We start from the raw sequence: 18,218 nt of genomic DNA, 5'->3' as shown, positions 1-18,218 counted from the left end.
GAAGGCCCCAGCCAGAGCCCCCCGCGGTCACAGGGAACAATTTCCTCTCCACTGTCTCCTTAACTGGATTATCATGGACTGTGACTGTAAAAGTGCTTTGAGGTGACTGTTGTGATTCGGTGCTGTTGTATAAAGCTGAACTGGACAGAATGGACTAATGCCATTAATACTAAAGCGAGCAAAAATATTATCTTTAAGGTTTTACTAATTTAACAATACATGGAAAAGTACATACAAGTAACTCAAACTGATGCACTGTCATCTAATTAGGAATTTCCTGATCAACAAGATTCAGTCTCTCACTCATTCAGTTAAAAATAGCAGAAACATAGCAGAACAGAAACTGTAATACTTCTCTAAAACAGACTCCTCCTGACTGTCCTGCAGCTAACTGATGATGTGAAAGATAAAAATAAAAAATCCATCTTCTTACCACTTCTCCTCTTCTGAGGGCTGTGAGGTCAACCTGCAACAGCACACACACACACACACAGCCACATGAGCAGATATAAAAACACACACACATCTGCACTGATGTGTGCACTCTGAGACTCACAGGATATCCTCAATCTTGGAGATGATGTGCTCAGCACAGGAGCATTCCTTCTCCAGTGCCTGCTGGTCTTTTGCCTGTTCCGAGTCCAGTTTGGACAGCTCGTCTTCAGCCAGCGTCAGGCCCATGCTGCGCTTATGTCTGCAGAGGATGCATGATGTGTTACCTTCTGACAAGCTTTAACTTCACAGTTTTACGGTACAAATGTTGCAGACTGCTGTTGTGTTTTTACCTAAAGTCTTCCAGGTTCTTGTGCAGATCTGTTAACAATGTGTCTTGTAACACCTGAATATACTGTTTACAGAGCTCCTCTGGGATCAGCTCCAGTCTACGTTTCTCTTAAACACAAAAATAATCAAGTTAAAAGTCCGTTTTTTAGCTTGACTTCAATCCCTACTCATGTGAACGACAACCTTAATTCCAAAAAAGTTCGGATGCTGTGTACAATTTAAATAAAAACAGAATGCAATGATTTCCAAATCTCATCAACTCATATTTTATTCCCAGTAGAAGGTAAACAACATATCAGATGATGAAACTGAGACATTTTACCATTGATGGAAAATATGAGCTAATTATGGATCTGACAGCAGCAACACGTCTGTACAAAGTTGGAACAGAAGCAACAAAAGTCTGGAAAAGTAACTGGCAAAAATAGCTGGAGGAGCATTTGACAAATAATCAGGTTGATTGGCAACAGGTCAGTAACATGACTGGGTATAAAAGGATCATTTCAGAAAGGCAGAGTCTCAGATGTAAAGATGGACAGAGGCTCACCAATCTGAGACAAATTGGGTCTAAAAACTGTGGAACAATTTCAGAAAAATGTTCCTCAACATAAAATTGTGAAAACTTTGAAGATCCACAATCTACAGTGTATAATACCATCAGAAGATTAAGAGAATCAGGAGAAATCTCTGTGTGCATGGGACAAGGCTGGATGCTGGTGATCTTCTGCATTAAACCCAGAGATGATTCTCAACTGGAAATCACTGCATGGACTCAGGAAGACTTCCAGAAATCACTGTCTGTGAACACAGCTCACCCTGAAATCCACAAATGCAGGTTAAAGCGCCACCATGCAAAGAAGAAGCCAGATTTGACCAGAATCCAGAAACAGTGCCATCTTCTCTGGACCAAAGCTCATTTAAAATGGTTTGAGGCAAAGTGGAAAACTGGATGAAAATGTAAAATTGTCTCTGGAAAGCATGGACGGTGTGTCCTGCAGACTAAAGAGGAGAGGGAGCATCCAGCTAGTTATCAGTGGACAGGTGAAAAGCTGCATCTCTGATGGTATGGGGCTGCATTAGAGCCTATGGCATCTGCAACGTCTCTTTCAGGGAAGGCCTTGCAGATTTCAACAAGACGATGCTGAACCACATCCTGCATCCATCACACCAACATGTCTTCACAGGAGAAAAGTCCGGCTGCTGAACAGGCCTGCCTGCAGTCCAGACCTTTCACCAATACACAACATCTGGAGCTTCATGGAAGCAGAAATCCAGCAACCAAGGTCCAAGACTGTAGAGCCGCTAGAATCCTGCATCAGACCAGAATGGGACGACATTCCTCTCCTAAAACCCCTAAAACAATTCTAAACATCACCCTGCATGATGTTTATGTTCTACTAGGAATAAAATATGGGTTTACAAAATATGGAAACCATTGCATTCTGTTTTTATTGACATTATTTACATTATATATAACTTATTTGGAGCTCGATTGTGCACAGATTTTGAAATCAGAAAGAAAGCTCTGATATCAGGATATGTGTACATATCTCTAGAGGCAAAATACTGTCAGAAAAATTAGATTCAGTGGGATCGTTTTAAAGCTTTCTTAAAGATATCTCAGATACTGTTTGATAGTATTTTCCTTGTATTCACTTTACAGTTAAATTTAATAAAATTTTCTATTTGTTCACAAGATTTAAGTGGCAAATGTTCAGTAACCTTTCCTTTTAAAAACTGAAAATGTACTACATATTCTATCTTTATGTCATCATTGCACATGTTTATACAGTAAAAGAAAAATAACTAAGACAACACCTATTTTTTTCCCTTAATTTTATTCTCAGCTACACATCTGAGTGTTTGTGATGCCACCATTTTTTAAATGTTTCCTTCTGCTTCACGTTTATAACTTGCCACACAAACAAAAGACACTTCATCTTTTTGGCCATTAGTCAATGAAAGGCTTAGTCATCAATTACTACTGTCTTACTGTCAGTTTAAACTTAGGAAATGGGATTAACTGGGATAAATACTTTACATAAGCAAAGAAATCACTACTTAAACTCAGGGTTCCTCGGGTATGAGGCGTTTGTGGCATTTTTATTTAGTCTACTGCAAAAATCTTGATATAGATTGTCTTGTTTGTGCATCCCTCACCCAGTTCAGCTGCAACCTGTTCAGGCACAGGTACTTTAAGATTCTAGAAAAGACAACCAGATGTAAGATAAGGATTATATCAACAAAGGTTGAGCCAATCAGAAAAGGTGTATGCAAACTAACTGAAGAGGAAAAGAAGAGAGACTTACTGCTGTTCGGTCCAAGAAGAGCGAATGGAATTCCATGAAGATGCGTCGACTTTCTTTGGAGTTGGTTTGCTTGTAAATGTCGCCGTAGAGATAACAAAGCTGAGAGAGTGAGAAGAGCTTTGGGTCATTTAAATGGGCCTTAAAAAGACTATAACAACAGAAAGCAGGTTTTCTGATCTAGAGGATTCAATCTACGACCCACTTATATTAATAATAAAGCAGAATTAACCCACAAATGTTCATATTACCCTCTTGTTTTTCACCTTTTTATAGGTGTCGCTGATGGTTGTTTGATGATTGATAAAAGTTTGTCTTGATGGTTCTGTTTCCTTGCAGGTGTAGCAGGTGGTTGTCTGGTTCTTCTGGTTTATATTGAACTGCTAATGCTGTTACTTTGTCTGGTGTCTCCTTGTCTGGTGGGTTTATGTGTATCATGTGATCAACACAACACGCCTATCACCTCTAATGTGCACAATATCTGTAATTGTGTGTTTTAAAAAAAACAAAAAAAACATGGAGAAACTGGTTGAACACACGGCTGTATGTGTCACCAACCCTCAAAAACAAAAAGTCTTTTTGTGGTTTATAATCAGCAATAAACCCCTCCACAAAGAAAACACTTAAAAACAAATGTACAGTTCATATTATCCTTTTATACACAGTCTGCTGAAAACTGCAGCACACAGCACTAAAATCATTACTGAGCCTTTTTCACTCTGCTGATTCACCAATAGATTGTAGAGCAAGAAATTATGGAAATCTTTAGTTTAATCCTTTAAGAAACATCCCATGACTTCCTACACTGTATGTGGGAATGTGTTTTAATCAGATCTTTCTGGACTCAGATTCTAAATATAATACTGGTCTAGAGCAGAAATTTCCTGGAATCCAGAGCTCTGTTTACCGGAGATAAATTTCAGCTACCCAACAAAACCAAATGTAACTTTTTATTAATTTCCGTGGGTAGAACAACACCTTGCCAAGTCATTTTAGGACATTGGAAGGCATCAGGATCTCTGGAGGTGAAAGAATGGGTTTGTTCAATGACCAAAACTGCATCCTATGAATGTATGCTTAGTAGATTAAGTGATGACAAGGGGGATGGGGTAACCCCTTGGACAGGTTTTGGGACTACATAAAGGTGAATGATGATCTCCACTAGAATTGTGTTTTTTTGTTGTTGTTGTTGTTTGTTTTTTCCCCCAAATGTGATCCTGTAATACTGTATACCCAGCAGCATGTCTATATGATGTATGGGGAAGCATGTTAGTCATGTATATGTATGCATGTATGAATGTAGGAGTGCATGTACAGGTGTGCGTGTATTAGTGATGCGCGGGCCGCCTCCTAACCCGCGGGTCGGGTTGGGGCGGGTCAAAGAATTTTTGCTTCACTGCGGGGCGGGTTGGTGTGGTTTACTATTCTGAAATATCTAGTTCTATCTATTAATTTTATTTTTTGTCAAACTGAAAATAAAGACCTTAATCAGTGTCTACATTTTGTTACTATAATATGTAAGACAAAATATTTATCAGTTATTTAAACACAGGTCACGTTTTATAACGTAATGTTCACGTAGGCGCGTAGTAGGCTACGCAGGCTACGTGCAGAAAGCGCCAAGCAGACAAGCAGCAAAAGATGGAAGAAGAAGTGTTGAATAACATTCGTTCGGGAGTTTACGTCCTTAAAAAGAAGAAAGAGGGTCAAATGGCTAAATCACAGGTTTGGGACAGGTTCAACGAGGTAATCAGTGCAGACAACAACAGCAGCATTGTCTATGTGCTTTATAACACTTAAACGCTTTAAAACACTTTATTTGCCTATTTATGTTTATAGGCTTAACGTTCAAATGAAAATACATTTTGTGTTGCCAGTTTCCAGTGCCAATTTAGGAGACCATATGCACCTTTCTCAGACTAAATAAAAGCATTCGTCAATATCATAACATGTGTTTTAATGGGGCGGGGCGGGTCGGGTCGGGTCGGGTTAAAAAAATAGAAGCGGAGGTGAGGGGCGGGTTGGTGCGGTCCAATTTTTTTAAAAGAGCGGGACCCGCGGGTCGGAAAAAAACCCGACCCGCGCATCACTAGCGTGTATACAGATACCTGTATATATTAGTTGATATTATTATTTATCCACTTTCTTTGTATTTGCTGGGGTTTTTTTTTATTCGTAACACAAAATATGTTGAGTCTGTCACCAGAGTTAATTGTTAATTATGAACTACCTGTTCCTGGTTAGTTTGCCATGTACCAAGTCTCTGAAAAGTTCAATAAAACTTGAATGAAAGAAAAAAAAGAAAAAACATCCCATATCTATTCTGTTTAATTGAAAGAAGTCACATTTCTTGCCAGTTATTTGATTCTTAGGGTGACGTTTTACTGTAAGTATGAAATGAGCTACGTGGGATTATTGCCTGCTTGGTCTGGGCTGTGTACGTACCAGTGGAGTGGGGTCAAACTGGGAGACAACGTGATGGAGGAAGACCGCGAGGTGAGCTGGCCGGGACTTCAGCAAGTCGATACTCTGGAAGCAGCTGCACTGTCCATTGATCTGAGTACAGAGATCAGTTTGTTAGATGAAGATAACGCGGTGAATTGAAGAAGCTGAGAGAAACTTCTTGAGTTACCTGCTCTTGCTGAGAGTCAAAGTAGTCATCCTCTGCTCCAATGATTTGGGGGTGGAGGAGGTAAGGAGGGCTACCCACAATGCTGTGGGCACCAGAGTCCTGAGTGATAAATTCAGAGAGAAAATGTTTAATTAAATAAGAGTTTCACATGATTATGACTGATTTAAAGCCTTAAATGGAAGCACTGCCTTTTTATTTAAAAAGATATTTAGGAATACTTTAGTTTCCAGAACATCCTGCCTTTCTTAAGTTCTTCCTACATCCACCTCATCCTCTTACGCTCGGGTCCTTCCTCCTCTTCATCTCTCATCCATGCCCTCTGACACTCTTTCCTTAAAGGGCCACTACTGATTTTTGGCAGATTTTCTCACTAAGTCTATCATTAGGGGCAGTGTTGTTTTTGGCAGGCATCTCAGTTTTAGTCGTCATGACAAAAATAGTTATTAGTTTTAGTCACGTTTTAGTCATGTCTAAATTTGATGGTTTTAGTCTTGTTTTAGTAAAATAAAAAAGTATTAGTCTTTTAACAAATTAATTTAGATCAATAATACGTATTAAAAAGTGGAATCAAGGTTGACAGTTTACAACAAGAATTGCAATTCATAAAACAAGTTAACCTTAATGTTTTTACATAATAACCAGATCCTTTACCAGACTGATAGCTTTAGCCGAGACTTTCCCATCAACAGGGATGCAATGCTGCCGTGTTTTACTTAACTGATGTTGGGCAGAAACCTTTTATTTCTATATTTCAGCTTTTTTCATGAATTGATGCCCTACTGCATCATACAAAAATATCACACAAGAAAATAGCAGAGCTATAAGTTTAACATATAGCAACACATTGTGAGCTTGTTGTTTTAATTAATAATTACAAAATTAAAAGAAATTGTTTTAGACTTAGAAGGTTTCCCCAAATACTGTAATCAATTACTCCTATAAAGCAAAAAGCAACATCTTTACTTTGGTAACTGTGGCTTTATTTCTGAGAATTTTCTGAAGTGCAATACTCCACCCTGAACATACACATGTCCAAAATATGAGCAATGGATGAAGAACACATGTTCAACTTGACCTGGTCTGCCAGTGAAATTATGATAGATTAAAGTTAAAATATGTCCATAAATCATTTCGTCACCCTTCGTCGACGCTGCCGTCATGATTCATTTGTGTGTTATGGGATGTGTAACTGCTGTGTGTGTGGTTTAGCCAGCTCAGTGCGTGAGCGTGAGTGAACGTGCACGCGGAGGGACACACGCATCGGGAGTGAAGAGAGCGGAGAAGTGGTGTAAAAAGTATGAACAAGGTCTTAATAAAGCCGTTTCTCAGCGCAACCGCTGCCTTCCTTTCCTTGTGTTTCACCCCGTTAACAAATGTAGAGGAGCGTAGGGAGTTAAACCCGAAGCGAATGCTACTTCAGCCCTGGAAAAGAAGGATCTCCCCCTTGGAAAACGGGAAAGGTTAACATATGAATGAATAAACTACTTGTCTGTCTGGGCTACACATCTGGTGGTGGGCGTGGCCAAGGTGCAGCAGCAGTGCTGATTGACAGATTGCGGTCACAACATTTTTAATGTTGGACAATCAGCCCTTGACCATTTTCGTCTTGTCTCGTCAACGAAATCTCACAAACATCTTGTCATGTTTTCGTCATCAGAGAGCCATTTTTAGCTCGTCACCGTCGCGTTATCATCATAAAAAAAGGTTTGTCAAGAAAATAAATTCGTCATCGTCACCGTTGACAAAAACAACACTGATTAGGGGGAATGATGGCTAATCCAGCATCATCTTCATCCTGTCTCTTCTCTGAGATCTCTCCAGCCAGTAAAAGTCAGTATGATGTTGACTCTAATCTCTCTCTCTGTCACTTTCTTTCTTTCTTTCTCTTTCTTTCTTTCTTTCTTTCTTTCTTTCTTTCTTTCTTTCTTTCTTTCTTCCAATAATGTCCTGTTCAGATACTTTGCTGAATCAGGCATGATGTGCATTCAAAATGGCCACTGTGTTGATTTCCAGTTGCTAGTGTGTGACAAAGCGCTATAAAACAAAATGCTGCTGTCGCATGATGCTCCAAGCTGGAAACAAAGTTGTGAAAAAGCAATTTCTCAGCCTTGGGATGGTGCAAGGCACCGACAGATCCAGGAATGTACATAATGAGTGTTAAGGTCAGAAAGTTATGTAGTGTCACTTCAAACTGTCAATATGTAATAAAAGGTCAAAATTTCTTTTGAAAAAGAATTACAGGGTGTTCATAAAGTCTTTTTACAATTCAAAACTTTCATACAGCTGCCACGTTCAACAGTGCAGTCCTACGCAAGAAGTTGCGATTGTATGCTTACAAAGTGCAACTTTTACAGCAGATTTATCTGGTTTTTATTTAACACAACCTCTTTCATGAACAGTGTACCTAAAATATGCAAGCAAAATGTCACGCCCTCACCTGGTCCAGCCAGGCACCACAGCCTCCACATCCAATTCCTGATCATCCACACCTGTTCCTTATCATCTCACCCTGCCACATTCACTCCAGTCCTGCCCTTAAGCCAATCACTCCCCGGATCCCAGATCAGTCACACCTGTCTCCCATTGGCTCACCAGCCTTATATACCCCAGCACCACAGTCACTCCCTGTCGGACCTTAACCTACGCACCTGATGGACTCACTCCCTCTCCCTTCCAGGCTCCATGGTTCCCATATTCCCAGTCAGCTCCGCCATGGTCTGTCTCAGTAAGATCATTTATCTAAGTTCTTTGTAATAAAGATCTGTTAACCTACCATTGTCTCTGAGGGGTCCATGCGTTACACAAAATGTAATTTAATAATTTGGCCCTTGTAGTAATTTTTTTTAAATACATGGTTTTTACAGTAATTAGTAAAGCGACTTTATGGACATCCTGTATATTAAATTAAGCAGCTGATGTGGTGCTGCTTTAACCGCTTCTTCTGAGGAACCTGCAGTCAATCCCAATCCAACCAGAGTAATATTAACTTATTATAAACTTTTCTGATGCATAGCCACAAGTATGATGAAAAGACTGATTAACAGTCTGCTGCAAACTCTTTTGTTTATGCATTTGAAAGCATCATCAATTTACACCTTTTCATACTGTAGATGAGGATGAGGAATAATAAACACAGAGTTTTGGACACTACATCCTGACTCCCGTGTCCATTTAAATGCAGTTTTGCTTTCAGCTGATACTTAAGCAGTTGTGAGGGTTGAAGTTGGTGTCATGTGCTAAGAGATGTGTCAGAGAAAAGTCAGCAAACACACGTGGATCTGGTTGTGTGTGTGCGTCTTACAGCGTCAGGGGCATCTTCAGTGTCGGGTGACGGGCAGACATTCAGACCATCTCTGCTTAGCATATCCAGGCTCTGACAGGGAGTTTCCCTTTTTCCAAAACTCTCTATAACAGGGCTGCTGTGGATCTAGCACACACATATGCACATTACCACACATGAAAAAAACCCACAACACTTAAACCAAACTGATTGTTTAGTCTGGTTCTGAATGCTGGGAAATCCCCCTGAGATTGCAAAGTGGGACTATTTAATCCCTATTTATAGAAGTTGTGATAAAAGGATTGTTATTACAAAGAGGTTTGTGTATGCAGTGCTTTCAGTGTGTCTTTAAGTGTGTGATATTTAGCATTTAAGTTGTCGCTACTGCTACTGGTAGCTTCTAACTTTTTCTGATTAAAAAAAATACTAAAAATCTTCAGCGTGAACTAAGAACAGAGTTAAAACTTTACTTTGTTCCATATGTAGTCTGAGTGGTCAGAAAACGGTTATTTAGTTAGTTCTGAACTTTATCTTGTCAAACTTTCTATATGAGAAGAAGAATCGGTTAATAAAAGGATGATTCAGTCATCTGAGTCATACTGACTCATTGTTCTGTGCAAGAAGCAGAAGTTTACCAGGATTTTTTATTGTTTCACTTCTCAGACTCTGATCTCTTTTGGGCTTTGGAGGAACACGTTCACTCACTATTAAAAGCTGATGAAAAAGGCTTTCTGCCAACTGGTTAAAAATATTTAATCTATACTTTCATGTAGAGTTAAAACGGATCAATAATCAGTGATAGAAAACAGAGCTAATTTTAATCAACTAGGTTTAATAAAAAGCTAATACATCATCTTAGAATTCCTAGCTTGGGGGTTGTTGTTTTTCTTTTTTTCTATTATTTTTTTTTTACATTTTTGCAGAACAATGACTTATTTTAAAATAACTCTTTTCTATTCATTTAAAAGGAGGAAATGTACTTTTTAAAAATTATTATAAATACTTGATTTTTTCTTTACTCTGTTCCTCTGACTTCTAAATCCCAACAGCCAAAAAGCTGAAGATGTTTACACTGAAAAGAAACCTGACAAAAGGACCTTGGAGCCAGAAAACGACTGCGTATTTTCCACCATTTTAAAACCTAGTCTCCCAGTTGGGAGACTGAGAACAGATGGTGCCAAACTGGGCTAAAATAGCCATTACGGTGACCTCTTTTGTTCTGCTTTATTTGATCAGAGTTGACCTATGCAGAGATAATGTTAACATATTGTTCTATGACCTGATTGCTGCATAGCACCAAAGAGATATTCATATTCATCCTGAAAGTTTATTTGTTTGTATCGCCGAGGTACTGATTTTATTTTCCCATCTGTGCCATGTGCCATTTTCATTTATTCTTCACCAGTAACACATATATTGATATTTATATATTTGAACAAATTTCATAAGCTTCAGATTAGCTGGTAACTTTAGGAATATAACACCAACACTGGCTGATAATAGAAAAAGTTCATTTAGATCCCTTCTCATCACAATGTACCACAACTGTTCCCATGTGTGATTATACTCACAACATTGTTAACTGAGGGTCCTCTTTTACACTGTGAGGGCGAACCGTCTCTCTCCTCATCCTCACCATTCCTGGACTTGGAGGTTTCATCCTGGAATAAAATTTTCATCCTGTGATCACTTATAATGAGCAAACATTTAGCATCTAGCTAGACAGGAGAGCATGCAGCGACCCAGTCAACTTGTCACAAGATAGAAAAAAATAAAAAAGATTGGACTTCTGATAGGTTTGATTAGATATTATACTCGTGACTGCAGGTCTGATGCTGTACACTATGCATTCATTTTGGTCAAGGATAGCACCAACTTGGCACCATATTCAGGCGATACAACTCCATCAAATATGTGGAGTCAGGAAGGTTGAGAAGACTGGCGTCATCATGCAGCAGAGGGATCTCAGCAAATAACAGGAAGTTTATTTACATTACAGTCTGCAAAAATAAATAAATAAATAACTCGAGCTCTTTGTAGAAAAGCTGGCCACACAGTGGACATCTATGATGACAAGCAAGGCTTTTGATGGAAATCTAAATTTGTTTGAGAAGAGAGGAGTAAAAAGTAAGACAGAACACATTTCACAACTTTAAACTGTCACCAGTGTCTCGGTGCCACATCTGCCAACCGCCTAAAGAGACACACTATATTTTGTTTTCCACATAAAGTGCCCTAAGGTTTTGAAACATTTCCATAAAACTAATTCCAGATCTGTTGAATCTGGTTGTGTAGCTGCTGTTCTTGGTCTCCAAAGCAAATAAGTCTTCATGCTGACAGATTTAAGGTCTACAAGAACTCCCACCTATATTTTCAGGACTGGAACCAGTCACTTAAAGTCAGTAGTAACATAAATAGATGGTGCCTGCATCTTGTTCCACTTGCAGATAAATTTACTGCTTCTGCTGTTATTATTCATGAGGAGCATATGAGTTTCAGTCACAGCTGGACCAAATGGACCAAACACCAATTTCTAATCAGCTAATCACATAGCAGCAACTCAATGAATTTAGACATGTAGACATGGTCAAAAAGTTCAGACTGAGCATTACAATGAGGAAGAAAGGGGACTTAATTGACTCTGAGAGTGGTATGGTTGCTGGTCTGACAAATTACTGGGATTTTCACACGCAACCATCTCTAGAGTTTACAGAGAATGGTCTGAAGAAGAGAAAATATCCAGTGAGCAGCAGCTGTCACACAACACGTCAAACCTTAAAGCAGATGGGCTACAGCAGCACAAGACCACACCGGGTGCCTCCTGTCAACTAAGAACAGGAAACAGACTCACTAACACTGGACAATAGAAAATGCTATGCATTCAGATGCTAGGCTCAGACTTTGGGGGAAACATCATGAAAACATGGATCCATCCTGCCTTGGATCAACGCTTCAGGCTGCTGCTGGTGTAGTGGTGTGGGGGATATTTTCTTGGCCCACTTTGGGCCCCTTAGTACCAATGTGGCCTGGTTTAACCACCACAGCCTACTGAGTATTGTTGCTGACCGTGTCCATCCCTTCATGACCACAGTGTAGCATCTTCTGATGCTACTTCCAGCAGGATAATGCACCATGTCACAAAGCTCAGATCATCTCCACCTGCTTTCTAGAACATTATAATGAGTTCACTGGACTACAACGGCCTCCACAGTCACCCGATCTCAGTCCAGTAGAGCAGCTTTGGGATGTGGTGGAACGGGAGATTCTCATCGTGGATGCAGCCGACAAACCTGCAGCAACTGTGTGATGCTGTCATGTCAATATGGAGCAAAACCTCTGAGGAATGTTTCCAACACCATGTTGAATCTATGACACCTTCAATGAAGGTGATTCTGGAGGATGACGGGGGTCCAACATGATACTAGAAGGTGGACCTAATAAAGTGGATGGTGAGTGCATATAAGTTTTAAATTCCAAAAAGTCAATATTTTTCCCACTATTTCCCATATTTCCCATTTAATTTAATATCATGATGTGATGGTACAGAAATATTTTGGCACATCCCGGATGATGCTGATAAACTCCAGCAGCTTTAAAAGACAGAAAGACTGAAAAGATGCAGCTAATTAAAAATAATAGCTGTATGGGTTAAACCAGCTGGATAAACAACCCTCATCAAGGTTAAAAACCCAGCAGACTTCTCACAACGTGCACATTAATCTGAGCAGCCTGCTTTCTCTTATCATCTTCAAAATAACCAACACATTATTTTCTCTCCTACACGGTCAGATTCAATACCAGGAGTCGGAGAGAGGAGGCCAAATGTTTGAAAAACAAAGTTATGAGAAAAAAAAAAAAATCACAAAATAGCTTTTTTTAATTAACAGGTTTTATTCAGTCTCATTGAAGCTGACCTGTGTATTGTAAAAAGTGGATCTTTTTTTTTTCTTGCCAAAAATAGTGAAGATCACTTGTGGAGGACAACCACTCTGCCCACTGAGCCATGGTTGCCCAAAAACCAAACGTACTCTGCTACTTTCACAGGATTTTAGAGAGTGAATATCAGCCAGGGGCTGCTGAACAAAGATAGTTAAACTAATAAATGATGATGCTGTACTGACATGCAATATTGTTCATTTGAGTTTTTTTGTTTTTTTTTAAATACATGGTAATGCAAGATGATGTATCCTCAGTGAATGTAGAGATATTTGTTAACCCGTTTGTAGTTTCAGTGAACCCTTTTTTCTTTTTTATCTTTGAAGCCATACTGTACTTCAGTAGTAGATGATACTGCAACAAAAACACTCCAGTTACATCAGCAAGGGTCTGCTTCTTTCCAAAGAAAGAAGTCTGTGTTGGCCGTTTACATGTATAAATCAGATTTGTAAGCCCAAACAAATATATGATGTATGAAAGGCCACCTCAGGGGCAAAGAGACCTTTAAAGCCTTGCACATCTACAAGAAAATATCCTAATACCATCACTCACCCATTCCCACATACTATGTAGCTCATCCATCCATCCCTCCATCCATCCATCCATCCATCCATCCGATAGCCAGTCTATCACAAGGTTGACACAGAAGCTAACAATACAGCCAACCATGCAATCCTGGAGTCAATGTAGAATCATTATCTAACATAACATGCATGTTCAATGACTGTGGAGTTAGTTGGAGGATCTAGAGAAAACCCCTGCATGCAAAGTGGAATTCCTCAAGATGGATCAGAAGGCAGCTGATGTCTGGTGTTTGATTATTAAAACCCACAGCTGTCTACAGAGTAACTTCCAGGGATGCACCATGCTATCTAAACCCCTTCTGGACCAGTGTGCTACTTAGGAACATCATCTGGTTCTGCCAATCCTACAGAGAAAGCACATTGTTAGGATGTAAAGGACAGTTTGGGCTTTCTATGAGCAGAAGTAAAGATGGTGTCAGCTAGATGAGCGGGATGATGAGAGAACAGGTGAGGTGGTACACCTGAGAATTCATGTAGAAAGGCTTACTGGCTGCAGGGTTTTACATTAAATCCGATCCAGTATGAATAAAACTCTCATGTTCAGGTGAGAACATCACTTTCCTCCACCCCAGTGATGTTCTGTCACAACATTCAGGACTCTTTATTGGTTTCACTATCAATGCCATCAAATCCATATTTTTGGTATATTTTATTGTTCTTGTAATAAATAAATAAATATACTTTTGAATTTTTTTGCTTGTTTCATATTTTTACTGCTCCTATTGTAGATGTATTAAATTAATTATTCAATCCAGTTTATTTAGACATCTGTCTTTTCCTTCAAAAATCCCCAAAATATTTTCATTTATCAGAAATGAATCCACACAGATGAACAGATATATATATTTGATTTCAGAGTCAAAATATCAGAACAATAATTGTTTAATTAACGAATAACATCACATGTTATGTCAGTATGATGATGTGGCTGCAGCCAACAGATAGTAGACTCGCAGGTTTTCATCCATCTGGTTGGGAAAAGGCTACAGCTGAAATGCGTAGGAACTTCTGCCAAACACCACGTAAACACTGATGTCTGAGACTAAAAGAGGTGGAAACATCTAAACATGAACCTCATTTGATGTTCAGCAGTTTGTAAGGATCTAAGTTGAATTGCTCAAGCGCCACCGATGATCGTCATCTCATAGGAGGACCATGTTAATATTACAAGAAAGAAAAACTTAAGTACTTCCAAACACTTCTTTTATTTGAATTATTAACAGTTCCCACATATTTAACTAAATCAAATTCAAACAGCAGACTATGCATTATTACATACGGTTGTACTGAACATTTAGTGCAGGTGATTTTTTCTGGCTTTGACACTAAATAAAAATAGATAAGTTGGCAAAACTCTTGCACTGAAAAAAAAAAAACAAAAAAAAAAAAGACAAAAACAAATGAATCCCTGAGCTCACATGTAGTGTTTTACTTCTGTCCAGACACCTGACAGCGTTTCTCTTCGTGAAGTTTAGCTACATGTGGCCTGATAGAGGTCCCAGTTGAAACCTTGACTACAGCTTCAAGATGGTTATCACTCAGCCTGGACCTGTACTTGCATTTATGAAAGTTCATAGTGGAGAAAAGCTTCTCTTAGAGATACGTGCTTCCAAAAAGGCACACCACACGACTAAAGACTTTTGACAATTCTGGGAAGGATGGAAGCAATTCCCTCTAATCCTGTGTAGTCAAGACTGCTTTCCCTGTGTGTGTCTCTCTGAACTTCCTCTTTAGCAGCTGTTGCTCTGCAAGTCAATAAGTTCCATTTGTAACACACTTGGGACGCTGCCCACATCAGCTGAGAAGGGATCTGTAAACAGCTGGAAAGTGTCATGGTGGCCTCAAAGTCAGCAAATTGCTGATCAAACTCCTGCAGCAGGTTATCAATAGCAGACACAGTCGTCCCCACAGAACGCTGGGCCCTCCCCTACACAGACATGACATGTTCATTTTTTAGACATCTGCTGCACAGTGCCTGTTGGTGTGTAATACAGTGCACAACAACCACTGGATCTGTGTTTTCCTCTTCCAACTTCCTTTGTACCAGCGCTACCACCCCATGTTTTCACCGGTCATGCATGGGGCTCCATCAGTGGTGATGCCCACCCGGTCTGTTCCACGACAAACCCGCGCTCTTGCTTTCACACAGCTTCAGAAATATATCCATAAAGTTGGTGCTTTGTCACATAACTGTTCATAAATGTCACTTGATAAGTTGCTAATACGCGCTGCCACCTTCTGTTTGCAGACAAAGATTATTGAATTATTCTCTTCACCGGACACAAAATATCAGCATCTTGCAGCATGCAACTTTTCAGAAACTGTCCTTCGGTGAAGGGCTTTCCTGCTTTGGTCATTAACTCGCCAACCACGTTAACTTATTTCAACAGCAGCATCAGGTCCTTCTTGGCCTTAAGGAAAAAACTTTTCTGAGAAGTTAATCCTTAGATAGCTGTGTCGCTCTTCCTCTCATCTCCCGCATATTTCTCACACTGCTCCCCATGTTTAGTCGAGTAAAGACTTTTGAGATTGTATTCCTTTAAAACCACAACTTTTTCCTTGTATATCAGGCATGTTGGACTTCCACTGAACTCCACATAAATACTGTGATGTCCACCATTCCTGAAAATTTTGTGTTGACTGTCCACCTTTCTTTTCTGCTTAGGAAGAGACACAGATACCTGTGCACCTTTTGGAAAACAAAGGCGCAGCTTGGTCGGATGGAGGGGCCGAGTGAGTGGGATGTGGCCCGGACCCCTGGTCTAAGTTTTTACATCGTGAGGACTCTGAGCTTCCCCTCTGAGCTTATCACAGTACTGATGTTTCTCTCTAGCGTGTTTTTAGACATGTTTTTAACAACTAGTAAAAAACCTGAATGTGTAGATCTAAACAGTGGCGCCCCCAAAATGGCGGACAAAGCCCAAGTGAAGTCACAAGCACGTTTTCCATACAGTCTCTTTCAGGACCTCTTTTATGTGGGGCTTCATAATAGTGAAACAAACTACCAAATGTTGTCAGGGCAGAGGAATCGCTTTCTACCTTCTCTCCTAACACTTATAACACTTTTTCTTTTCTTTTTTTTTTTTTATAACATTTTTAGAGAAATACAAGTATTTAGACCCATCTTACCCCATCAGGCAGAGGGCTGGTGTTGTGGTTCTGGGGGCTGCAGGTTGTGCTGCTGAAGGAGCTGCTCTGCTCCCCGCCAGAAAGAGCAGGTGAGTGGGGGGCGGAGGAGGGAATGCTGGCCTCTTCCCCATCCTCCTGCACTTCCTTATCTTCTTCCAGGGGGATCTTAGGAAGACCTGGAGGCCTTCCCAGCACTGTCAGGGCTACATAAGAACCCGCTGCCAGACAGAAAATGAAATTATAAGGCAGAAGGAAGAGAGAAAAATACTAAATATCTGTCATTTGTTTTGCCTTTGGAAACAACATTACTATTGTCATGTCACATTGAATGTTTGCCAGTTGCTACAGTTTTTCTAACATCTCATTCTCTTTAACTTGTGACTTCTGTGAGGAATCTGAATCTAAATATTTCAGTCATCTTTTTCAAAAGTGAGGCTCTTGAAAAGGGCCTTAGAAGCTGGACAGAAGGACAGCAAGATGTCAAACAGGCTCAATCAGGATCTGGCCCTCGTAAAGAGGAGTTACTCGAACCTGTAAGAGTTTGGTTTAGTCTCATTTTTAAACATTAAACTGACAAAAGTTCACGTCTGCAGCATATACTGTAATGGTTGATGTACTTACATTTGATCAACTTCACAACTTCTATGTGGTTTGAATGTGTAACTAAGGTCCCGTTAACCTGTAAGAAGACAAAATGAGGATTGGTGATAAAAGAAAAATCCATATATATGCTGTTGTTCATTTAATTTTTATTTGGCCACCATTTACTCCCATTACACTTTTAATAGAAGGTGCATTCAAACACCAAATCAATCTTCATACTCTGAGAGAATCCATGATTTACTATTAAAATAATTCCCCTTTAAATGACTGGATTAAATGTTCAATGTGTAACTGAAAGGAGACAAAGAAATCCTCAGAAAAATTTTCCTTAACTGTCTGCAGCACTCACTGTTTCCACACTTGCCGCATCAGTAAACATGTGAAAATTCCTCTCTCTAACAATGTAACTCTCCAACCCGGCAGACATGAACTTCTTGTACTAAAAGCTTCCAAATGACAGGAAAGAAACCAGGTTTGAGCCCTGCAGACTCAAAGCAGGATTTTCCATGTTAGAATTTCACCACAGTACCACAGAAACATGAACGACAAAACAATGTCTTCAGGAAAGCCTTGCAGTGCTCAGTATCAGGGGTTCAAGACAAAATTACTGAGAATTTGTCACGTAGCTGTAAAAAACAAACAAACAAACAAAAAAAACAAAACAAAACAAAACAAACTGTTAGGACAACTACTTCTTCTACTTAAACAACTAGCAACCTATACTGCCACTCTCTGGTGACATGGTTATTCACATCAGACCAGTCAATGTAAACTATTAGCCAAATACCAACTACGGCAAGCAGGACAGGTTTTAATAGGTTCACATTTAATTATGTTTTCCTTGCAAATAAATTAAATTGCTACTCAGCACCAGCAGACAAACGGAGTTCAGGCAGGCTAAAGGAGAAAAAGCAGTATCCTTACACAAACTTCATGCTAATCTGACCAGTTTTATCCTGTAACTC

General features: G+C 39.6%; 1 protein-coding gene across 1 annotated transcript in view; it reads right to left on the bottom strand.

Annotated features, from left to right (window-relative positions):
* The window catches only part of LOC121654196 (rho guanine nucleotide exchange factor 12-like), a 67,698-nt gene that overhangs the window by 18,246 nt on the left and 31,234 nt on the right, over positions 1–18,218 (bottom strand). The window contains exons 5-15 of the mRNA XM_042008213.1: positions 17,272–17,329; positions 16,651–16,868; positions 10,573–10,662; positions 9,023–9,148; positions 5,722–5,820; positions 5,535–5,645; positions 3,093–3,191; positions 2,944–2,986; positions 786–891; positions 557–694; positions 434–466 (exon numbers count right to left, since the gene is read on the bottom strand). Of these exons, the coding sequence (XP_041864147.1) occupies positions 434–466; positions 557–694; positions 786–891; positions 2,944–2,986; positions 3,093–3,191; positions 5,535–5,645; positions 5,722–5,820; positions 9,023–9,148; positions 10,573–10,662; positions 16,651–16,868; positions 17,272–17,329 (1,121 nt within the window). The remainder of the gene's footprint in view (positions 1–433; positions 467–556; positions 695–785; positions 892–2,943; positions 2,987–3,092; positions 3,192–5,534; positions 5,646–5,721; positions 5,821–9,022; positions 9,149–10,572; positions 10,663–16,650; positions 16,869–17,271; positions 17,330–18,218) is intronic.

This window comes from Melanotaenia boesemani, chromosome 15, assembly GCF_017639745.1.
Source record: "Melanotaenia boesemani isolate fMelBoe1 chromosome 15, fMelBoe1.pri, whole genome shotgun sequence".
NCBI classification, from domain to species: Eukaryota; Metazoa; Chordata; class Actinopteri; order Atheriniformes; family Melanotaeniidae; genus Melanotaenia; species Melanotaenia boesemani.
The sequence above is the reverse complement of the archived record's forward strand: the minus strand, read 5'-3'. Positions and strand labels throughout refer to the sequence as shown.